We start from the raw sequence: 25,083 nt of genomic DNA, 5'->3' as shown, positions 1-25,083 counted from the left end.
ATTGTGTGTGTGTGTGTGTGTGTGTGTGTGTGTGTGTGTGTGTGTTGTATGCCATTTTGCCCACTTTATTTTTTTCACTCAGGAAAAAAACTATTCCAATTTACTTTTTTCAACCTGCTTACTATTATTATTAATATAAATTATATATTTAATAGGGAAGGGTTTTTTGGGAAGGTGAAAATTTGAAGCTGGGATTGCTGGGTTTATACAGAAGACAATAAAGCTGGCTTGTTTTGAGAGCCAAAGCAGTCAACCTCACAAGCCCTTTAGCCTCAGAGTTCAAATCCTAGTTATGCTGTAAATGTACAGGTGCCCTGAAGCATTCGCTTAATTCTCTCATCATCAGCCTCCAGTCTGGAGCTTGAAACTAGTAATACTGCTCTCCCTCACAGGGCTGCTGTAAGGATCACAGTTCCCCAAGATTTCAGAGAGAGTTTTCTCCCTGCCCCACCTGGAGATGCCAAGGATTGAAGCGGGAACCTTCTGCATGCCAAGCAGGTGCTCTGACAGCCACCGCTAGTCACAGAGCAGAATAGAGAGACAATCCAATAATCTGATTCAGAGCGAGCTAACTTCGTACGTTCATTTGTGATGGTGGGTGATCACTTAGGAAACAGGCTATATAAAGACACTGAGTCTTTCTCTTATTTGTATCTGACAGGGGTTTGTAAGAGAGGCAGGAGGATTCCTGGACCAGGTCCCTGCTGGCCTTGTAGAACAAGTTGGAGGCAGAACTGGGTAGTTGGAAATTTCCCAGAGCGAAGAAGGAGGAGGGAACAGGAGCGACAGGTGAGGACAGGGGAGGGCGTGAATGAGAGGAGGAGGAGCCAGCGGAGTGGAAAACCTCACCTGTCACAACCTCTGGGAGGGTGGAGGCAGGAATCGGGAAATAAACAGCGAAACCCAACCGAGAGTTGAAGGAAGGTAGAGGAGGAGGAGAAGAAGAAGAAGCAGAGAACCCAGGGCAAGCTTGTTGCTTCTTCCCTCCCGAGCTTTCCCTTTGTTGCCTCTTCATACCTGGATACCTGGAGGAAACGACTTACCTGCTTCTCCCCCTCCCCCAGAAGGCATCTTCTCTCATGGGAGAAACTGGGCCCTGGTGCCCTGGTTGCTGACTGCCTTTCTCCCCTTCCTTTTAACCTCCTCAAAGCCACAGCCCTGCCAGCGAAGGTTGGCATCCTGGCTTCCAACTTCTCCCCACTCTAACCCACTGGATCCCCCCCCTTCCCCTCCTATTTCTCCCCAGCCCCACTCCATGGCAACCACCACAGCTCCCTCCATGTACCCTGAGGAGGAAGCTGCGCTTCGGACCCCTTTCCCTCTGACCCCACCTGCCCTGGGGGACGAGTTCTATCCCTTTGGGGGCGAGCGGCAACAGACGTTTGGGGGCGATGTGGCTGCTGGGGACGGGGACCCCGAAGAGGCGGACTTGGGGTTGTTGCTGCAGAGGAAGGAGCAGGACCTGCTGCTGGCAGCTGAGCTGGGGAAGATGCTTCTGGAACGCAATGAGGAGCTGGAAAGGCGCTTTGAGGAACTAGCCAAGGAGCACATGGAGACCAAAGAGGTAAGGGGGCACAGCGGAGTGTGTGATTTGGCGGGGGGGGGGGAATGTCAGGCCTGGTCCAGGGATTCCCTTCTCGGTCAGAAACCTTCCTGCGTGGCCTTGGGTCTCTCTCTTTCACTCAACTTAGCCTACCTTGCAGGGTTGTTGTAAGGACAAATTGGGATTGCCGCCATTTATGTCACTGTGAGTTCTCTAGAAGGAAGGTGGGGCAATAGTGGCACCTGAGTTGGCGACACACAGCAGCTGTTGAACTCCAGCAGCTCTCTGCCCCCCAAAGAATTCTGGGTTGTTGTTGTTGTTGTTGTTGTTGTTGTTGTTGTTTTGCTGTGGGTGCCCCATCCTCTTTCCAAAGCGACACTGCTGCTGTTATAACATCCCTCGAAACCCAAACTCGGGGTTTCCTGACTCCTTTGCCTTACACATCACACATGGCTCGACCATGTAGGAAATCTCACATATCTCCTATAGAGCTTGGGGACAATCCTACATGCATGTGGGAACTGCTGTTGTGTGAACCTGCGGCGGCATGCTGTTTATTACATAGAAGCTCTTTCGTAACATGCGAACCACAGGGACAGAGGAAGCGGGATTGTACCAGGTCGGGCCATGGGACCATGTAGCTCAGCATTGCCCACACTGACTGGCAGCAGCTCACCAAAGTTTCAGGCAGGGGGCCTTCCCATTCCTACCTGCCAGGGTCTGAGCCTAAGACCTTCTCTGCCAGAGATTCTTCTGTTCCCTGGATTGCTGAGAAATTCCAGAGTTAAGTTTCATCGCTCTAAACCCGTTTCCCCTCTCAAGTAATCCCCAAGGTCGTGGCCTAGGGTGAAGTTGGCACAGGCAACCTCTGGGCATGATACTTGTGGCAGCTGGTCGAACCAGTCTGGCACAGAGCAGGAGGGCACCGTGGAGGCGAGGTGGAGTCGGTGCTGACAGAGTGGGTATAATTAGCCAGCTAGAGGGAAGGAAGAACAGAGAGTGACCAAGTGTAACTGAGGAGGAGGAGGAGGAATAGAAAGCGCCCAGCATGAATCACCCACAAGGAACCTCACCCACCAGCTGTACCCTCCTGAGGCCCATATATTTCTGTGTTGCTTACAGAAACTGGGTGAGAGGATGCCAGCCACTTGCATATTTTTTTATTTGCCTCAAAGGTGGAGGCCCAGGGTTGAAAGTGGGCAATTGGGCTGGAAAGTGAAGCCAGAAATTGTCCCAAGACCCTGTCATTAATAAGAGTTGCTGGCCAAATCCACAGCAGAATCCAAGGTGTGTCCAAATGGAAAGGAATCCTTTGGAAAGCTCTCCCTTTTTTGGGTGTAGGCATCTGTCCTTGCTGTCGCTGGGGGCACTTTCTCAAGAAACTTTCTCAAGCAGGACTGGCTTGCTCCAAGAGGGGAGTTTATGCACAGGGCTTGTGAATTGTGAACATGTGAATTGCCTTGGCTTTCTGGATCAGACCAGACTGTTCGTTTACAGCAGGGGTAGGCAACCTCAGGCCTGTGGGCTGGATGCGACCCAATCGCCTTCTCAATGTGGCCCATGGACGGTCCGGGAATCAGCATGTTTTCACATGAGTAGAATGTGTCCTTTTATTTAAAATGCACCTCAGGGTTATTTGTGGGGCCTGCCTGGTGTTTTTATATGAGTAGAATATGTGCTTTTATTTAAAATGCATATCTGTGGGGCATAGGTCACATATATATTATCATTATCATTATTAAACTGGAATTTCTAATCCAGATTTATATTTTAGCCATTAGCTACAATACAGCACATAGTTGCTGTTATGTAATTTCAAATATTGTTTGCATGCCACCCCAATCTCCGAGCGGCACTCCAGGGGTTCCATGCACTTATCCAGGGTTCGTGTTTCATTTGGGAATGAGACACAGCAGAGACTGTGGTGTCTTTATGATATATGATTTATTTCCTCATATATACATCCTGACCCTACGATGGAGGGGCCCACAGCATCAACACCCCAAAAGGGTCTTGTTTCTCCCATAGCCATGGCCTTGGATTCAAGCAGAAATCAAACATCATGTTCTCTCTCTGCTTTTTCCAGCCTACAACCTTTTCCCCCTAGGTCACATCACACCCAACCCTAAAAACTCTTGCTTTTGTCCTTCCAACTATTTTAAGAGTTGAAGGAGGGGCCCCACCCTCTCTTTGCTTTCTTAATGGCTCATCGCCTTTCATTTGTTTTCTTAATGGCTCCTCTCCCAGGCGATTACCTGAGAGCGAAAGTAGCCCGGTTCAGCTTTTAACACTTGTTGGGTCCAGGAATTTAGGGGAGTTCTGGACCCACAAACCCATATAGATATTTTAGACTACCTTTAAGGGCCCAAGTCCTCTCAAGGTGGCTTACAAGATAAAAACAGAGTGCAGTATAGCACAACGTATTTTATAAATAAAACCAGCGATATAGTATGAAGCAACAATTGGCCCCAAAATGTTGAACCCAGTAACAAGATATGACTGTCAATCCAACAAGTACACTCTGTGAGAAGGCCAAAGAAAAGAAGGCCAAGATGGATCTTCAGAGCTTTCCAAAAAGTCCTGCAGTGAAGGGGTCTGTGGGACCCCAAAACTACCTCCAGACACCAGTTCAAGAGCTTTCCTGGGATTAGCAGAAGGACAAGTAAAGTAAAGTAGAGCTGATAGTGACTTCAGCCAAAGTACCGGGTAACATTCCTTAGCCTTTTCATGCAAAAAAAAAAAAGCATGTGGGACAAGATAGAACCTTGTGACACTCCAAAGTATTGGCTTTATATTGGCCAATCACCTCCTTAAAAGTGGAACATGCTAAATTTCTATATCACCACTTATATAATGTGATGGCGAGTAAATAAGGCATCAGTTAAATATATTGCTAAAGGCAGGAGAAATGAAACCAAGTTTATGAGTTTCCTCAATGTTACTGCTAGCAATTTAAAATGTTGTAAAGGTAAATCAGTATTTTAGTTCTTCAGTTTGCTTGGGAGAGATTCCCCCCTCTCATTCTATGAAGCGGTGGCATAGCTGCCAAGTATCCCGTTTCCGCTGGGAAAACCCCTTTTTTCCTACCGTTTCCCGGCGGTCTCCCGTTTAGTTTTTAATCCCGATATTCTCCCTTAAATTGGCTTCTGCCGGCGGCCATTTTTCTGGTGCCGCTTTGCCCTTCTATGGGCACCAGAAAATGGCAGCACCGGCGCCGGAAGTCGCTTCCGCGCATGACCGGAAACGCGTAAAAGCGACTTCCGGTGGCGCTTTGCCCTTCTATGGGCATCAGAAAATGGTGGCGCCGGCGCCGGAAGTCGCTTTTACGTGTTTCCGGTCATGCGTGGAAGCGACTTCCGACGCCGGCGCCGCCATTTTCTAGTGCCCATAGAAGGGCAAAGCGCCACCGGAAGTTGCGTTCACACATCTTCCGGTGTCGCGCGCTGCCGATCCCGGATCTTTCCGTCCAGGACTTGGCAGGTATGAGCGGTGGAGCAAAGAAGATTTTCAGTTGATGGCTGCCCTGCAGCAAGAGGTAAAGACTGAGAAAAATCTTTCTTTTCCTCGGGAGCCGGCAGCCCAGACAACCCAGTGAGTTGATCAGGATTTATGAGTCAATTTTTATTCCACTTTGTATTTCTGGACTTTCTGGAATTTCTTTTTTGGTTTAAATGTTTGTGAAATGTGAGTTCGAACTTTATTGTTAATAAGACTTGAAGAATGCAGCCAGCTTGTTAAAATGGAGTCGAGAAAATAAACTGTGATCATATTCCACCCCACGTGACAAGTTTTGACCTTGGCAGGATTGAATTATGTCAACAAAAAAGTGTTCCCCTGAGTTCCAGCGGTCTGTTTTGACCTTAATGTGGGAAACAAGAATAGTGCTATGTCAAGAGGAGACACGACGGCAAGAGTTACAGCAAAAATTTCAGATGGTGATGGCAGAATATGATTTTTTAGGAGATGAAGCTTTTGACACTGAAAAAGATGAATGTGAGAATGACAATGATGATGACTGTGATTTGGAAGGAAAAGATGAAGATGAGGACTGTGATGATTCAACACAAAATGAAGCACACCACGAAAAAAATGATGACTTTACTCTACAAAAAGTTGGATGGAGTGCCCTGCTTTTGAGGGGGGCACGATTGGTATTATTGGAACTCCAGAACGCCCACAGGGAAGAAGGAAAAAATATGCAGAGAAGAGAAGAAATTCAGGGGTCCTGTATGGTGGCCTGGATGGCAAAAGACTGTAAACAGGGGGTGGGGTGAAGGGAAAGTGATGTTGTGATTACATGGATGGATTAACAGGTTTATAACTGGTCTGCTGATTATGGAATTTGCTGGATTGGGGGGGTGGAGCCGGTAATTGGGGATGTAAGATTAAATTGAGAATAAGTGTGCATGCACACGAAAGCTCATACCAAAATAAAAACTTAGTTGGTCTTTAAGGTGCTACTGAAGGAATTTTTTTATGAATGTAAGAAAAATTTTTCTGTTTTGTATTGTTTTTTTCTCTTTTTTTGCCCTTTCTTTTTTTTCTTTTTTCCTATTTCTATTTTTCTCTTTTTTTGGTATGACAATAGATGGTTGGATGGATGGCCTCCTGCGTACTGCCCTGGTTTGCTGGAGCTCCCTGGTGGCAGGGGGGGGCTTTGGGGTCAGGGGAGGGGGAGGACAGAAATCCAAGCATAAAATGGACCATCTCTGACTGTTCACATACATGGGATACTTCTGTGGCAGGGGAGGACCCATGTGGGTGGGTAGGAAGGAGGTGGAAAAGGTGTTTATGTATGTACCGTTTTTTTTTGTTTTTTTGTATTCTGTAAAATTAATAAAAAGTATGTTTAAAAAAAAAAAGAAGATTTTCAGTTGATGGTTACCACAAGAGCAGAAGTGAGGCTTCTCTGGTATCTTGCCAAACTTGGCTTTCTCACCAAAGATAGCATCAGTTGGGATTGAGCCAAGTAGGGTGGAGGAACCTGTCTGTTTCAAGTTCTTTCCATTTCTCACCCTTGCCACGATCTTAAATTCAGTTCTTCCCATCTCTACATTAAAAAAAGTAAGAAATCCAAATGAAAATTCATCTGAATTTTACATGTGACCTGAAGAAGGATTGATGGGGAAACCACTCTGGGAATTGTAGCTCTGTGAGGAGAATAGGGGTTCCCCCCAAAAAACTCTCAGCATCCTTAATAAACTACTGTTCTCAGGATCCTTTGGAGGAAGCCGTGACTATTTAAAGTGGTGTGATACTGCTTTAAATGTACAATTTCGCTGTGGCCACTGTGTTTTTATTGCATATGAATAATTTTATCCCTGCTTTTTGGACGCTGCCCTGGGGCGCTTGCATGAAAGGCATTTTAGAAATGTTTGCACTCAATAATCAGTGTACAGCTCCCTGTTATATTTGGCCCTAACTCTTCTCTCCGGCCTCTCCCAGCGACTGGAGCAAGAGAAGCATGAACTCCGCCTGCACCTTGAATCCGGAAGGGCTGAATTTGAGACTCGCGTGGCGGAGCTGGAGACTGACCTGACTACAGTCCGGGCCCAGCTGGGGCAGAAGCGCATGGAGCAGCAGGACACTAGCCGGGAGAGCTCGCAGGCCGTCCTGGACCTCTCAGAGCAGAACCAGCGCCTGGTAGAGCAGCTTAGTCAGGTAAGGAGAGAGGAGATGCAGCTCACAGAGATTCTTCGTCTGTGAGGGGAAGAGAGGCAAGAGGGATTGGCTGGGAAGTTGGCCGGTACTTCTCCTTTTCCTTACTTAAGGGAAACCTGTGCTTTTTAACATTTGTGCGACGGGCAGGAATTCCTTATGTGGAGCTCTCGTCAACTGCTTCCCCATGCTGGGAAGTGCTGTGTCTGTTGAATTCACATAGCATACCCTCCAACATTTCTCTGATGAAAATAGGGATGTCCTATTTCATCATCATCATCATCATCATCATCATTTTATTCTTTAATCCCCGCCCATCTGACCTCCACATGCAGCTGCTGGGTGACCTTGGGCTAGTCACACTTCTCTGAAGTTTCTCAGCCTCACTCACCTCACAGAGTGTTTGTTTTGGGGGAGGAAGGGAAAGGAGAATGTTAGCCGCTTTGAGACTCCTTAGGGTAGTGATAAAGTGGGATATCAAATCCAAACTCCGCCTCTTCTTCTTCTTCTTCTTCTTCTTCTTCTTCTTCTTCTTCTTCTTCTTCTTCTTCTTCTTCTTCTTCTTCTTTCAGGTGTCTTCTAAAGGTTTTCTAGTTACTTATCTCCTTGGCCTGGGGGGTCACATAACTGCATACCCTCCAACATTAATCCAGAGAAAATAGGGACATCCTCCCCGCGATGTGAGCTCCCGTTGCTCGGTCCCTGCTCCTGCCAACCTAGCAGTTCGAAAGCATGCAGTGCAAGTAGATAAATAGGTACCACTCCGGCGGGAAGGTAAACGGCGTTTCCGTGCGCTGCTCTGGTTCGCCAGAAGCGGCTTAGTCATGCTGGCCACATGACCCGGAAGCTATATGCCAGCTCTCTCGGCCAGTAAAGCGAGATGAGCACCACAACCCATAGTCGTCTGCGATTGGACCTAATGGTCAGGGGTCCCTTTACCTTTAAGGAAAAGCAGGACATTCCGGGATCCAATCAGAAACTGGGGTGGCTTCTGTAAATCCAGGGCTGCCCCTGGAAAATAGGGGCTCCTGGAGGGTCTGACATCGCACAGCATACCTTAGCCAACCTGGTGCTTTCTGGATGTTTGGAACAGGACTTCATGGGAGTCATCGTTCAAGACACCTGCAGGGCACTGGGTTAGCAGACGCTGATTTGGCAGTTACGTTGAATGCTTCACCCAACATGCCACTGATAAAGGCTTGGGAACAAGGCCACCAATCCAGATTTATGGGTGCAGTTTGTGTGGGTGTGGTCTTGTATGCAAATCACTAGTGGGGATGTAAGCCAAATATTTGTGGGGGCCTGGAATATGTTTGAGTGTGTGGGGTGGTGGTCCTGTGAAAAGCTGGGGCAGACGGGAGGCTGGATTGCCATCTTGTGTACATTCAGAAAAAAGCATGTGTCACAGCCTTACCGGGAGCTGCACAATCTCAGCATGCATGCAGGCAGGTGTGTGTGTGTGTGTTGTATGGTGCAGATTAGACACTTCTGCAAAATGATGACTCCCTTCCTGCACAGAGCTAGTCTGTGAGGTGGTCTGTCTTAGCATTGTACGCTTCCTGCTATTGCTGATGTTCTATGTGCAGAGAGGGGTTCTTTTGTTATTGTTTCGGAGGAGGTGAGAATACAAGGCAGCTTCCTGCTTCCATGCAAATATTAGCTCACCAGCGCCACAGAAGGAGGGACAGAGGTGCACGCCATGCTTGAAGTCCCAAGATAGAACAAGGAATTCATTGAGTCAAACAAGCCATGTGGGGTGAGATCACACTGCCATAGCAGCATCACCCAGACTGGCAGGTTTCCAGGAATGTAGGAAACTAACCGCGGGGAGGAGCTGCTAATGAGGTCAAATAAATTACGAACACTTACGAAGTGTTCTGTTTGCTGCAAAAGTCGGGTACGTGCATAATAATGAATCCAGATTAGACTTTTTTAAAAGTCAAGGGATGTTCCCTTCTGCCCTTACGGGGCTCTGGAATGGTCACTTTGATGATTCCTGGAACTTGTAGAACCAGTTAGGGCACCAACAGAGAGATGTTTGTGGTGGGGTGCCTGTTCTTCAAGTATGCAGGGCTTTTCCCCCCCTCCATGGTCCACATGACTTAATTGACATCAGAGCACCACACCCCCAACCCCCAGTTAATTTGAGCCAAGTTTAATTCATTTACAAAACCCCGAACAACTTGGGCCCAGGGTACCTCAGGGACCAACTGAACTCTTTTCACACCAGCCTAATGCCTGATGCAGACAGGACTAATCTGGATGGACCATTGGTCTGACTCAGCGTGAGGCAGTTTCTGGCGTTCTATTTCCTGCTGTGTGAAACAGACAATTAACAGCACAATACGTACTAACTATGTCTGATCAGAGGTTAGTCCAATTGAATGCAACCGAGGCTTATTCCCAGGTGTGTAGGGTTAGGATAGCAGCCTACATTGTTCTGAAAACTGGCTCCCAGGAAACATCATCACCAACTCTGGTAGCTCTTCTTTGTTTTTAAAGGTATATGCTATGTTTCTCATACCCTCCAACACTTTGAAGCCAACATCCCTGATTCCATCTTCCTGGACACCATCTTCCATTTTTTATCATGACAGCACAGCAGCCATTTTGGTTGCTGTGATCTTGTGTGATTTTGCGCCCCAGTTTCCCCTTTTAAAAAGTGCTTTTGGGGGGCATGGCACCCAAAACTGTGCATTTTCAGGCACTGCACAATAAAAAAAGAGGGATGCCCCAGTTTTTTCCCGGGACACTTGTGGGGTATGCTTTCTGCCATTGCTGGCATCTCATGCACCTTGCAAAATATCAGAAAACTTCGTTGTAATAAAATATGTTGTTTACAACTTCAAGGATGTGTTTTCCTTTAAACTTCAGGTCTCTCGTCCCCAACATGCTTAGGGGAGCCTGGGCAGGGGAGAATATAGTACACAGATCACAGAGGTGTGGGGGTTTGCTGAAAACTTCATACCAGAGGGAAAAGAGCTCTTAGCCTGAAGGGAAGGCACTCTGCATATGTTTGGTGGCATCCTCTTCTCTAATGTCACTGTATACATACCACTCAGACTGAATATTTGGTGGTGAAGGTGAATGTGCACCATACATATGCTCAGATGCAGATTGTACTTCATCACAGCCGAGGACTGAGGTCTAGTGCCGAAAAACAGGTTGAAGTGTCATTTTTTTGCCAAAACTTAACACCTGTCAACTATTCCAAAGGTCACACACCTGGAGCAGCGGCTGCAGGAAGAACTGGCCTTGTTGCGTGGGGAGCATCGGACCTTGTCCCTTAGCAGCGCTGAACACGCGGCCAGGACACAAAGCCTGCAGGCTGAGGTAAGACAGGAGATCTTCAAACTGGCAGATGGGGGAAGGAAGGCACTGGGGACAGGGAACTACTACGTTTCCCCCTCTAGCCCTCTTCAAGAAGCTGTCTCCGAAGCTGAGACCGGCGGGTTTACTGTGGAATAAGACAATGGTGGCCGAAATCCCAGTCCTTAGTTTTTGAAGTGATGCTGGGCCTTGTTGTTCACAGAAGCGCTCCTCGATTTCCCACACCTGAGTCCTAGTTGTGCAGGGGGCTAGCTGTGGCTGCTTGTGGCTACTTGGATCACCTGAGCAAAAGGACGTTCTGCATACACTCACAGAAAGCGGGTAGCATCCAACTAAAATGACCCATTGAAACTAATGGGCAATTGCCTCCATTTGTTTCAATGGATCTGCTCAGCGTACCATTAATGTTGGAGGCAGCCCCTTGCTGTGGAGTTACATGCTACCACCCAGCCTCACCCTGCCGTTAGGTTAGCAAAATGGCTGCCTTGAGATGTGGGCCATTTTGTGTGCCATTAAAGGGTGGCATTTATAGGATTTGCTGTTATTATTATGTTTTTTCCCTAAGGCTAGGGAGTGGGGTGGATCATAGATAGCTCAGTCAGTAAAGCATGAAACTCTTAATCCCAGAGTCGTGGGTTCGAGTCCCACGTTGGGTGAAAGATTCCTGCGTTGCAGGGGGCTAGACTAGATGACCCTTGCGGTCCCTTCCAGCTCCACAAATCTTTTATTTTTATGTCCCTTCTTTGGCAGGAAAAATACTCTGCTTACCTGGCCCAACAGAATAGGACACAGGAACCCCCTAGGAGGAGGTGCTACCGGTAGCTCTGAACCACAACCACTTGGTGGATCTGGGAATGAAGATCTTTGACCATTTATTTGCTTTCATGCACATTCCATGTCCTTTCCCCTAGAACCTTATGTTACAAGAGCGGAAGCGTGATCTGGAGAAGCAGACCCATCAGCTGCGGGAGGAGAACGAATCGATCCAGGCGCTGGTAGACACACTGCACAACAACCTCCTCCTCCTCCGTAACGAGAGCCGAGAGAAGGAGCTGCGGGTAACTACTAAGCTGAGGGGCTCATTGAGGCTCAAGGGTGAAAATGGGAGGTGTGGGGCAGGGCTGGCCCCTGGAACTCTTCTCAAGCCACACCCTGACGGTTTCCACCCTATGCTTGCCCTGGTAATGCCTCTTGCTTGTCTGGATGGAGGCTAGAGAGACGTGTGAGTGTGAGCCGAAAAAATCCTAGTGCACAAAGGTTGACGTAGACATTCATTGCCCCGCAATGACTTTTGCTCCGGTCAGGAGATTGCCTAAAAAGGAAACGCAGCTTTCTGGCTGGGGAAATTTCCTCACCCTTGATGCTGGGGGACAGTCAACCGAAAATAAAGACTAGGAACACGTGGCTTGTGTGTAAGAGAATGAGGAAGGCGTTTTCGTGGTTAATGCAGAGAATGAGGAAGGGAAGGACTCATTGGTAGGCGCCCCTCACAGAGGCACGCTGTTTCTGTGCCCCTCCGTACCCACTTCCTGTTTCTCCTCCCAAGATGCAGCAGGTTGAAGTGGAAGCTGAGGAGCTCCGGGCCTCCAACCGTCGCCTCCAGCATCAGGTCAAGGAGATGAAGGAGGAGATCCGCCTGCACGATTTAGACACTTCATTCACCTCCATCCAGTCTGAGATCGAAAGTAGCTTGGAGGATGCTCCTGGTGCACCGGGGAAGGCCCCTAAGGTACGGGAGAAAGGAAGTGGTGGTGGAGGGGCATCTAAGTTCACCTGTTTGTGTCACGGGCAAAGTTTCCAATGCCAAAAGAAGATTGCTGTCCATGTGCCAATTTGGGAAATGTACACTGCTGGACATACTGATCTTCACCAGTCTTTCCCACACAGCGCAAATTCAAAAACATGTCTGTTTGGAAAGGCTGAAGCATACAATCTTTTCTTCTTTCTTTCTTTTACTAAGTTTTTTTGGGGGGGAATAATGCTTGCAATCCAGAACGAAGCTGAGTTGTTTTTTTTTAAGTGGGTGGGAGGAGGAAATCACATTTAAGTGCAAATTATATCCTCCCCCTCCACTCCAAAATGCTTAGTTAAGGATGCTGTTAGATTTATAAGTGGGGGGAAGGCTGTGTTTTCGTAGCATGATAATACAGGGTTTATGGGCTCAATGGAACATGTACAGAATTACATTGCGCGATATCTTTAAAAACAACAACAACTAGAGTTGTAGCTAATGCTGGTTCTCCTCAAAGTAGACCCATTAAAACCGATGACTCTTAAGTTAGCCTTGTTCATTAACTTGTGTTCTAGTAGGACTAGAATTGGATCCAGCCCTATCCCTCTTAATACCAGTTTCTGGAAACTGCAGGAGGGGGGAGAGAGTGCTCTTGTGCGCAAGTCCTGCTTATGGCTACTGTGAACTCCGGATTTTGGACTAAATGAGCCTTTGACCTGATCTAGCGGAGCTGTTCTTGTGATCTTAACAAATCTCCTACTTCACTGCTCCCTTCTAGCCAGTGACCTGTGGCTTAGCTTTATGTCCAACCTGTAGGGGTTGTGGTTTGTTGAGCCAAGAACAAACTTTGGCTTCAGACTGTGGTTTGGACATAGAGGTAAGCCAATAATTATGGCTTGCTGCTCCCACTCACTGCTGGAGAGGAGTACATTTATAGTACCCCTTTATGTCTTACCACAAGTAGGGATGTAAGCACTGTTTCTTTTTCACTACAGTTCAACTTCCAACAAAACCCAGGTTATTCATCTTGTTGGCTATGGCAGAATTTTACATAATTGATTACATTATTGTTACGTTATTCCACACCATTCCTTTCAGGGCAAAGGAAATGCAGCGCACGTCGGGGTGGGGGAAGAGTTTTCAATTGTAAATAGTTTGTGGATTGAAAACAACAGCAAATGGTCTTCACTGAAATCATTTCTGTTGCGGACATGGGATGAATGAGCAAACATTGGCAATTTCTGCCAGAATTCTCTGACATTCCTCACTATGACACAAGAATACAACCAATATGTAAAGTTTATCTCATGGCTGGAATTTTTTTAAAAAAACCTTTAAAAAGGAAGGATTTTTTTAAACCCCACGCAAATGTGTAAAAGCTTTGTGTTCATGAACTAGTTCACCAAATGAAAGTTCCTTAAAACTGACCAATGCACTTACCCAGCTGCAATCTTTTGCCTACATCCGTGTCACCTTGGACCAGTGATTTAAGGGTACAAACCTATGCACAGTTACCTGGGAGTAAGTCCTGTTGAATTCAGTGAGATTGAATTCAATGAATAGACATGTATAGAACTATGTTGTACAATGCATTTCGAAAACATTTCAATCAATCAATATACTTTATTCGACCGATAGTCAGAAACAAAAAACATTTCTCAATACAAAGATAAACATATAAAACTGAAGGCATCAGAGGGATACATAAAAATATAAAACTGAAGGCACCAGAGGGATACATAAATGGGGTATGACCGTGCTACTAAACCTCCTACAGATAACCCACATCAAGACATTCTCGATTCTAAATATGTACATGGCTTCTGTTTGCAGTGCTGCAATTAAGCTCAGTTACACTGCAATCCAGTGAACATGGGACTTACTCTCAGGGAAACCTGCATAGGTTTGCAACCTTAAGTCACATGTCCAGAGTCACACAGATGGGAGGTTTGTGCTGTATGAAGAATTCCCATGAAAATATGTTCAGGGCATTTGAAGACTTACTGTCCTGTATAAGCAACTGCTGTGACTCACCTTCGAGTCAGTTGCGTCTTAGTGTCATTGAGATCTCTTTGGTTTATGGGAATGTATTTGGATTTCTTTGTCTGCTTTAGCTGATGGCCAATGGCACCTGCAATGGCTCCTGGCATACCCCCACAGCGGCAAAAAACTCCTCAAAGAGAGTGGAAGAGGAAGGAATTGACTATGCCAAACGGGTGTCAGCCTTGAGTCACCAGGAGCAGGATTTGCTGAGGCAGAAAGAAGCAGAGATCATGAAACTTCAGGATCAGGTAGTGTGTGCTGTGCTTTCCCCACCAGAGGATGCTATATTGTGGAGCGGCATGATTTTCCTTCTAGAAAGTATTTTTAAAATTTCTTTTCCCGTTTTCAGATTACACTACAGTATGTAGAACTCTGCAATTTAAAGACTGAGATCAAGAGCCAGAGGCGACTGTATCAAGAAAGCAACCGGGACGAAGCACTGAAATTAGCCATAGTAGATCGAGATGAGGCCATAATAAAGTAAGTTGATTGCATATTTATTCTCTCTCTCTGTGTGTGTGTATAAAAGTATATATGGACACACATATACATGCCTACTAGGCGCTGTGCCCCTGCTCACTTTGCCCCTCATCCTGCCCCGCTTGCCAATCCCCCCCCATCTCTTAAATCTTGCCAAAACCACCTCCTCCGTTTATGCCTGCTTGCTTCTATCTCCCTCCATCATGGGCCCAGCAACTCTCAGAAATCTGTCATCAGATCACAGTGCTACCTGTTGGCAGACACATGAACTGCCACGTGACGACAGCCTTACCTTTTTATTCTATCTAAGATATATACTGTATATTCCTGCGTATAAGACTATTTTTTAACCCAGGAAAATCTTCTCAAAAGTAGGGGGTCGTCTTACATGCCGGGTCGTATTTCTTATACGGCGAGTATATCCCAAACTCTATATTTTAACTGGAAAAGTTGGGGGTCGTCTTATACGCCGGAATATTTATCTCTGCTGCTATTCGGAACCACAGTACCAGCCACAGAACATCTTATTCATAATGGCTTCTTCCTTCATCAGTGATCAAATTATTGGGGTGGTGAAGTGAGGGGAAGGCAGAAAGTACCTGACGCTCTCCAGTTTCTGTCAAATTGCCTCTCCCAAACACTCAGTTCTCTTCTAAAAACCGTTAAAAGGATGGTCACAAAAAATAAGAAAACCAGACAAGTTACCCTGTAATTCAAAGGAGCGTAGGAAGCTGTTTTCTATTGAGTCAGACCACAGGCTCTTCTAGTTCAGTATCATCTACTTCAGGGTCTCCAGCTGTTTTTGGACTACAACTCCCATTATCTCTAGTTAGCAGGACCAGTGGTCAGGGATGATAGGAATTGTAGACCTAAAACAGCTGGAAACCTAAGTTTGGGAAACCTTGGTCTACTATGACTGTCAGAAGCCTAGAGGAGTTGGAGATTGCCTTCTGCACACAAGGCAGATGCTCAGTCTTTCAAGCACCGCCACCTATTTTTTGGTCAGTGTACTTCATGGCGCTTCCAGACTGGTGCTATTGATTTGGTGCTCTTGCACAGCAAACCTGCTTCTCTATAAATTTGGATTTTTTGTGATAAAGGATTTGATGGGGAAATTGCACTGGAAAGTGTAAGATAGTAACACAACATCACGTAACCTCCTTGCAAACAAATCAGAGCGAATGCTCAAAAATCAGCAGCTTTGGTCCCGGAGTAAACCTGCTGCATTCATTAAATATCCTCAAAATACCTACTGTTGTTTGAGAGGCTGCAGTGTTTACTCCCACAGGTTAATGAGTAACCTTAAAGGCAGGGAATTAACTCAAATGATCTTAATCGGTTCACAGCTGTATGCATTTCCCTTCTGCAACGTTTTAAAGCAAATGTTCTAGCTCCAGGAAACCCTTTCTGCACTGAGCTGTCTTCAGAGGAAAACCCTGTATGTCTGTTATTGTAACCCCTGTGAGCCAGAGAGGATTCTGGGAACCTCCTAGAACACTCATTCCTTCCATTTCTCGTGTAATTTGAGAATCTACCCTGGAGCACTAAGAACACTCCTTTACAGCTGTCCAGTTTAAGGGGTGATCCTAAATGGTGGCAGACATTCAGGAAAGTCCGGTCCGGCAGCCATTGATGAAGGGCTCCATGTATTACCCCCACCCCCACTGCAGGCAGTAGAGAAAGGGGAAAGTTTTTAAACCATAGAAGTGTGACATCTTCAGGCTGAACTGGGAACTGCATGTAAAACTGTTCCTTAATTAGTTACAGGTAGGTAAGCCGTGTTGGTCTGACGTAGTCAAAACAAAATAAAAAAAATCCTTCCAGCAGCACCTTAGAGACCAACTAAGTTTGTCATTGGTATGAGCTTTCTTCTATCTGAAGAAGTGTGCATGCACACGAAAGCTCATACCAATGACAAACTTGAGTTGGTCTCTAAGGTGCTGCTGGAAGGAATTTTTTTATTTTTTGTTCCTTAATTACTGAGCCTTCATCCTGATTTGCTTCCACATAGCTTACGCAGAGGTTAGATAATATATCCAGTCCTTATTGAGCATTTATCCTGATTTGTTTGTGGGGTGGTTATTCGACAAGGAACGTGCTTTCTGATTTGCTTGTGGAATGTTTACACGTCTTCCTGTTAGTTGATCATTCGTTCGTCCCACACTTCTCAGTGCATTTCTCTGTCACTTTCCAAACAGCAAAAAGATTACTGTAATTCTTATTTTAAACTGGATTGCTTGTGCTGGGGGCGGAGAGGTCCTTTAACCCACTTCAGCTAGGCAAACCTAAATGTATGGTATGTGCTTGAATCCCTCCCATGGAACAGTGACAACCTGGAGGACCTTGTAATGTACGAGGCTGTGATCCTAACCCCACTTACCTGTGAGTAAGAGCATTTCCAGACTGTCACTATTTTGGGGTGGGATTCAATCACTTACTGGGAAATTCCAAGGTGATTGGAAGGGCTTGCACAACAAACTCACTTCCCAGAAATGTCAGGGCTTTTGCAATAGGGTAAGCGAAGGGAAAATGAGCTGGAAATTGTGGGATAACACTTGCTGTGATGCAACATCATCTAACCTCCCCCAAACCAAATCAGAATGAATGATCAGTAAACAAGCCATCTGAAAGCACCCAGTGAATTCACTGAGTAGACATGGTTAAGCTTCCAGCTTTGTTTATCTTTTTGTGTGTGTCTCTATCCGCTGTCTTATCAGGAAAGGCGAAATGGAGTTGGAACTGGCAAAAGTCTCCCTGGAACGGGATTCCATGAGCCAGCAGCTATTGCGTGTCATTCGCCAGAAGATGGCCCTTTCCCAGGAGCTGGAAGCTTGGCAAGTGAGTAAGAAAAAACACCAGGAAAATATATATATATATATATATATATATATATATATATATATATATATATATATATGAAATTTAACCCAGAACATTTTAAACTGCACCAATTGTCCTTCCAGTTTATATGCTGGAAGCCGAAGGAAGCAGCCAAAAGGGCCCAGGGAACGTCATAGTAGCAAACGCAACATTTTTTAAATCTCAAACTGCAAGTCAGACAGCAGCTTTTTGGCTCCTGCCATGCTTAATAAATTCCAGATCTCACAGTGACACAAATGGGATGAGCGTGAGAATTTCTGATTCTCTCCCTGCATTCACAATTTGTTCCAAGTTTGCTTTATGGATTCATTCCAGTTCTGAACAGGGGCCGAAAAGAAAGGAAGGGAAAGAGACCGTGACAGGGTAAGAAGAGGAGGAGAAGTAGCAGGAGCAGCTGGGAGAGGACAAATAAGAAGAACAGGGTAGCAAACACAAAAATTTATTTATTTTATTTGTTTATTTGTTTATGGGATCTTTGTCCCATTTTTTCAGACAACGATTGTCTTCCAAAGCAGCTCACATCAATTAAAAGAGGGGAAGAGCCTCTACTGCCATCAGGCTCACAAACTTGGTCGCCTCGCCTCGAAAAGGATATTGTAGAGCCGGAAAAGGGCAACCAAGGGCCTGAAGCCACTGCCCCATGAGGAAAAGTTAGAATCTATGGGGCTCTTTAAGCTTAGAAGAAAGGAGAGGCGTTTTTCTTCCTCTCTCCTAATGTTAGAACTTGAGGCCATCCAATGAGGATGCACAGTAGGAGATTGAGGACAGGAAAAAAGGAAGTATTTCTTCACACAGCGCCTAGCGAAACTGTGGAATGATGTAAGGAAGGCCACCGATTTGGATGGCTTTAAAAGAGGACTAGACAAACTCACAATTTAGGAGAGCTGTTGTGGTTACATCTGCTTTTCTTTCCTGCCACACAGGATGATATTCAGTATATCATTCACCAGCAACTGCTGCAGAAGCACCAGGAAGAGACCCACCCCATCACTTCGTCGCCCAGAAGCCCGGCGGAAGGCAAGAACCCTCCTTTCTATCGCCGTGGCACCAGCATCCCCAATGGCACTGGCTTCTTCTCACTCTTCCGGAAAAGCTGAGGAGCTGGACAGGTGGTGGAGGGAATATAAACGCCAGAACTCATTGGTGGCGGAAGTGGCAGCTGTCGATGAGACCAAGACTTGAGGTGGCCAGGGCTGAAATGGCTTCTGGGCCTCTTAGCAGCTTGTCAACTAACTCCAGGCCAAAGGAATTTGTTCTCCGGTTCCATTACGTTGCTCATAATTGATCCCCTGTTCACACTCTATACACACAGAGGATACTCACATGTGTTGTAATAGGAGCAGAGCCACACTGCCGGTCCCAATAGCGGAGAGTTGAGTGCAGAGATCTGTGAGTGTAAAAGAACCAGCATGCAAGACATACTCCTTGCACAGATCTTGTGGGTAGGTGGGGGGCTAGCCCAGAACATGATGTCAGGGCGGGCCCAGGAGTTTTGTTTACAGGCATCCACACTCAATGTGCGGATATCACATGTGTATGGCTAGCCTGGGGCCACGATGTCAGGGGTAGGGTCAGGGGGTCCTTTTGTACTGGAGATGTGCTTTACAGGTGAGAGAAAGGGAGAGAGAAAGACAGGGAGATTGGAATGTCCATTGCAGTAAGGCAGAAAGCCCTATGTATTAGGAAGGAAGGGGAGAGAAAGAGAGAAGTTAATAAGGAATATGGGGTGCTGGCAGTGGAAGGGAGTAAGAAAGTAAGTAAGTTGATAAGAGTAAGTTGATGAGAAAGAAGGGGTGGATAGGAATAAAAGGTAATTAATAATGACAAGAAGTGCGGGGTTCTGCTACACCCCACTTTTGCCCTTTGGGCATGCCCACTTTGAAACGTGGCCCCCGGAGTGCTGGCCTTTGGGCAATGCGGCCCTCAGCCAGAAAAAGGCCAGCTGCCCCGTTTTACAGACTTCTATGCTCAGTGCGCAGGCAGGAGGTGCAGGATAGGATGCTGGGAGCTGGCCCAGCAGTGCAACTCTGTTCCTATTGCAACACGTGAGCTGGGTTCCTAAGAACATCGGAAGAGCTCGCTCTGCGGGATCAGGCCAAAGGCCCCTGTCGCCCAGTGTTTTGTTTTCCCAGCAGCCAGCCAGATGCCTGTGGGAAGCGTGCAAGTACTACTACTCTCCCTACTTGAGGACGTGGTATTTAGAGGCATCCTGTCTCCAGCAATGGAGGGAGGTTTCATGGCATTTCTCCGTCAGCGAGACTGACACGCTGAGCTGTCCATCTGAGTTTTAATGATAGACCAATTCCAGCACTAATGTGACTAATGTGGTGACAAGATATTTCCTTGCATTTTAATAGTCTGCTTGGAACAACTGTGGGTTCCAAGTTACGCCCTCAGATCAGCCGGTCCTGTCAGTCAGGGCCCTAAGTACCTAACAAAACGATTCATCTGAAATCGGGGCACTTGTATCCAACTGGCGATAAGAGTTACCACAGGCCACCACCACCGATTGGATGGCATCAGCAGGCCAAAAAGCTACAGTGGGGCAACTAAAAACAATCACATGATTGGATGCCGTTTCCAGTGCCAGTGGAATTGCTCGCCATATAAATAAACTAGCTTATTTTGCACCTCTCTTCATCTTTTTTAAAAAAGAAATACCTTTAACTTCCCAATGCCAGCTGGCCTCTCTGTGTTCCAGCAGATGTTCCAAGTTTGCCCAGCGAGAGCCATGATTCAGCTAAGTGGATTTTTCTAGAGGACCTTGCAGATGCAAACCTGCATTGTCGACATCGTCCAAATTTCCTTTTTGTAAAAAAATAAATAATAAATTCACTAGTCTTTTACTCCCTTTCAGACTTAAAAGCTCTGGGGCTGGGGCCGGCTAGAATAATAATATTTCCCTCCGTAGTGAGTGGGGGGAAATTAATGCTGACTTATTAGAAGTCTGGGGATAAATGGCTGACAAACTGTTAGCCACGGGAGATTAGCGGTACTTGATCGCTCTGAACGTTCTAACTGTACTAGCACTTTACTTCCCTGCGAAACCCTGGTTTGCTGTTTTTGGGGCAGCTTCCCATGCTTTCTCGTGCACTGACAGCCACATCAACCCCATACGTTTAAAGCACAACAGCATCCCCCAAAGAATCCTGGGATCTCAGTTTGTTAAAGGGGCTGGGAAGTATAGTTCTGCCTGTGGGTGGGCAAACTACAATGCCCAGAATTCTTTGGGAAGATGGCTCAGTGAGTAGAGCCATGATACTCTTGGGGTTGTGGGTTCGAGCCCCACATTAGGCAAAAGATTCCTGCATTGCAGAGGGTTGGACTAAATGACCCTCGGGGGTGTCTTCTAACTCTACAATTCTCTGTTTCTAGAAATTTAAATGTGCTTTAAATGTACTGTATATTCTGAACATGACCGAAAATGAGAGGTTCTGAAGGCGTGCCTTTCTCGGAGATTGGGCTTTCCTAAACCCTCTGTATTCAGTGGTGGAGCCAGTTACTATGAGGAGGAGGCATAAGGTGGAGCCTTGCAAATATCTCTTACAAACTCTGCACACCAGCAGGGGCACAATGACGCCCCTTCAGTAGGCGGCAGTATTACCCACGGCACATTAGGGGCCTCGCTTTATCTAGATTTTCCTTGCTGTTCATTGGGGGGGGGGGAATGATGAATAATCTGTGCCCGGTAGTGGATGACTTGTGCATACATTTATGCAAATGAACAATTATTACTTTGTCACGTGGGCACACCCAGCAGAGGGTACTGCCGTACTTTCATCTCCTTCCACCCTTTCCCCTTGCTGTTGCAAAAAATGGGGGGGAACCCCCAAACCGATACTATTTTGCCAGTTTCACTTTTCAGCTGCTTAGGACAGGCAACAATTTGCAAAGCAAAGCCGCTGGGAAGAGCCAAGACAAGAGAAAATATTTATCTACGAAGCAGAAGATGTATATTGTTATAGAATATTTTTGGCTGTATATTTTGTTAATACAAATTTAATACTATTCTGTTTATTAAATAAAGAAGTATGGTTCTTAAACCTCACGCCTCCCTCGCTGTCTGCTCTTGGGAAGCAGGTTCTTTGGGAGGGAGGTTGCGGCCTACTCACACAGAGCAGGGAATGCTGGGAAGCCTAGAGAAGGTTGGGAACCAATAATTCTAGGAAATTCTAAGGAAACAGTGCTTAAGTTTGCAAAACTTTATCTCAGCCAATTTGTAGTCAGGGATGCCGCCTGGAAGCTGCACATGCTCAAAGTTGTGAGCTGGTGACATGCTGCAACATTTTGTTATTTGGGGGGGGGGCTCACTTGTACCTTCTGAAAGCCAACCTGGAGAGATTAACAAAAATGCTGTTTCTGTTTTAATAGGCAGACTGCTTTTTCCATCACCCCTCAGCAGTGGGGGTGGGGAATAACTACGGTATATTTCCTGTTACCATCAGATTGAATTTTAAACCAATCTGATCAGAGTATTATTCTTTGGCGGTTTGTTGTTGTTTAGTCGTTTAGTCGTGTCCGACTCTTCGTGACCCCATGGACCATAGCACGCCAGGCACTCCTGTCTTGCACTGCCTCCCGCAGTTTGGTCAAACTCATGTTCGTAGCTTCGAGAACACTGTCCAGCCATCTTGTCCTCTGTCGTCCCCTTCTCCTTGTGCCCTCCATCTTTCCCAACATCAGGGTCTTTTCCAAGGATTCTTCTCTTCTCATGAGGTGGCCAAAGTATTGGAGCCTCAGCTTCACGATCTGTCCTTCCAGGGAGCACTCAGGGCTGATTTCCTTAAGAATGGATAGGTTTGATCTTCTTGCAGTCCATGGGACTCTCAAGAGTCTCCTCCAGCACCTTTGGCGGTTACTCGTAGCCAAGAAAGATTGTCTTTCATGAACACGGTCTTAACAGTGAGTCCGTAAGCGGATCCACACATCCTTCCACAGTGGGGACATAGGTTTCCGGACGGGAGTTGATCATGGTGAGGGTTTGCCAAACGTGCCTCCCTCTTAGCACGTTTCTCCCTTTCATCCTGAGTTTCATCCTGAGTTTGAGTGTCCAAATACTGTTCTCCAATTGGAGCGCTCGCGGGCCAGTGTTTCCCAGTTGTCTATGTTTAGACTACATTTGCCTTGAGAGAGTCTTTAAACCTCTTTTGTTGACCAACAGCATTACGCTTTCCATTTTAAAGTTTGGAATAGAGTAGTTGCTTTGGAAGACGATCATCAGGCATCCAAACAACATGACTAGTCCAACAAAGTTGATGTTGAAGAATCATTGCTTCGACAATGGTGGTCTATGCTTCTTCCAGTACACTGATATTAATTCACCTAACTTCCCAGTTGATGTGTAACATTTTTCGGAGAAACTGTTGGTGGAATGTTTCAAGGAGTTGGAGATGGCGTTTATAAGTGATCCATGTTCCACAAGCATACAGTAAGGTTGGTAGTACAATAGCTTTGTAAACAAGCATTTTGGTTTCCCTGCAAATGTCCCGGTCTTCAAATACTCTGCCCTTCAGTCGGGATAAAACTGCAATCAGAGAGCTCAAGCAATGCTGGATTTCCGCATCAATGTCGGCCCTTGTGGAAGGATAACTGCCCAGGTAGGAGAAGTCATCGACACTTTCCAACGTTACAGCATTGAGTTGGTTTTGTGGCACTGCAGAGGGGTTGTTTGGTCAGAGTATACTTTCACTTTTAATAGGACTCCAAGCCTGGGTCATGGACTATTTTAATTTGCATTCACTTAAACTAACATGAGCAAATTTATTTTTTTAATCTGCCAGGGAGAGATGGTGCCCCTTGTTCTAGCAAAGAGGATCCCTTGGCTTTTCCTTTCATGCCCTCCCCACTGCACACCAGCTGTGCCCATCTGGGTGGCATTTTTCTACCCGCAAGTGGGCCTAACAAGAGAACAATACGAGCATTTCTTGCAGCGCTGAGGGGGCGGCTGCAGTTGGCATCTCAACCCTGCAGAGAGGAATGCAGAACAGACAGATGAGGCAGATGGACAAAGTAAACAGAGGACGCAGCTGCCAATCTTCCAGCCTCCCCCCCCCCCCGTGCCCCAGTGGTGGAACAGCAGTTTGCGATGGAGTCCTGGGCCCTCTGAGAGACGGTGTGGTTAACTAGAGGGCAAGGAGAAGTGGCTGGAAGCTTAAGAGTCCTCCGAAGACCATTACTCCAAAAGAGCAGAGCACCTATCTCCCAGTCACTTCTCCCAAGGAAGTAGGGAGAGTTGCATCGCTGTATCACCATGCAAGGAAAAGCTGCACCTGTTGAATTTCTGCCTGCTGTGCAGCTGGGGCCTTGTAAGAAAAAGAGAAACCACAACAAGCAAACAGAAGCACCACCCCAATTCCAATCCTACTTTTCCATTCCCTACCTGAAGCCCCTCCTACTGGACTTCAAACCCTCCACACACACACCCCTTTATCCTCCTCACTGTGCTTTGTTTCTCATCAGCGCCGGCATTATTTTAAGCCATATATTATCTGTATTGGACTGGCTTTGTTTATATGCACAGGGGTGTTGCTGGTGTAAACATTAAATTTATTAGACTTGTTCGTTGCCTGTTACACGGAGGTCTCCAAGCTGCATACCGTATTACCAAATCGTCGTCGTAATTATAAATTTAATCATGAATTGAAATTAATTTAAATCATTGAATTAAATATCATTAATTTAGTAATCGCCTTCCCCCGTCTCCTTTGATCCGTAGTGCTAAATGCAGCACAGCTCTTGACACTTTTCTGCTCGGAATTTAGCCCCCCTGCTGCCTCGTTAGGTCTACTGTATATTTCCCGGCCGCGGGGGGGGGGGGGCGGCGGAGTGCGGAGTTGAACGTGCTCATTCCCTGGCAAGCCGATCCTATGCCCGATTGGCGATTGCTCAGAAATAAATATGCATTCAGCGGGATTTGCTCATAGCTGCCAAGTTTTCCCTTTTCTCGCGAGGAAGCCTATTCAGCATAAGGGAAAATCCCTTTAAAAAAGGGATAACTTGGCAGCTATGGATTTGCTTCCCCGAGTGCACCGGGCTGCAGCCTTCACGGACTATTTTCAGGCTGTAATCCTGTTGGGGCACTCGCCTCCGCAGAAAAGGGCCCTAATTAAAGTATGCCCGGCTTACTCCCGAGTAAACCTGCTGAAGGCTCTCGGGCTGCTGCACTGACCCACCCACGAATATTTATATTTTTGCTTTACGTCTATAAATTTCCATAACCCCGAGGACTGAGTTAAATTCTAATATAATAATGATAATAATGATAATAATATGTTTAGTCGTTTAGTCGTGTCCGACTCTTCGTGACCCCATGGACCATAGCACGCCAGGCACTCCTGTCTTGCACTGCCTCCCGCAGTTTGGTCAAACTCATGTTCGTAGCTTCGAGAACACTACGAACATGAGTTTGACCAAACTG

The 25,083-nt window shown here is 46.4% G+C and overlaps 1 protein-coding gene across 1 annotated transcript; it reads left to right on the top strand.

Annotated features, from left to right (window-relative positions):
* Positions 1–890: 890 nt before the first annotated feature.
* Positions 891–21,709, top strand: BICDL2 (BICD family like cargo adaptor 2). Its single transcript, XM_035136381.3, has 9 exons — positions 891–1,564; positions 6,989–7,204; positions 10,418–10,534; positions 11,443–11,589; positions 12,078–12,260; positions 14,378–14,554; positions 14,656–14,786; positions 17,504–17,624; positions 18,590–21,709. The coding sequence occupies exons 1-9, from the start codon at positions 1,256–1,258 to the stop codon at positions 18,761–18,763; spliced, it is 1,575 nt and encodes a 524-aa protein (XP_034992272.1). The 5' UTR covers positions 891–1,255; the 3' UTR covers positions 18,764–21,709.
* The last annotated feature ends 3,374 nt before the right edge of the window (positions 21,710–25,083 follow it).

This window comes from Zootoca vivipara, chromosome 12, assembly GCF_965207765.1.
Source record: "Zootoca vivipara chromosome 12, rZooViv2.hap1.1, whole genome shotgun sequence".
NCBI lineage: Eukaryota > Metazoa > Chordata > Lepidosauria > Squamata > Lacertidae > Zootoca > Zootoca vivipara.
The sequence above is the reverse complement of the archived record's forward strand: the minus strand, read 5'-3'. Positions and strand labels throughout refer to the sequence as shown.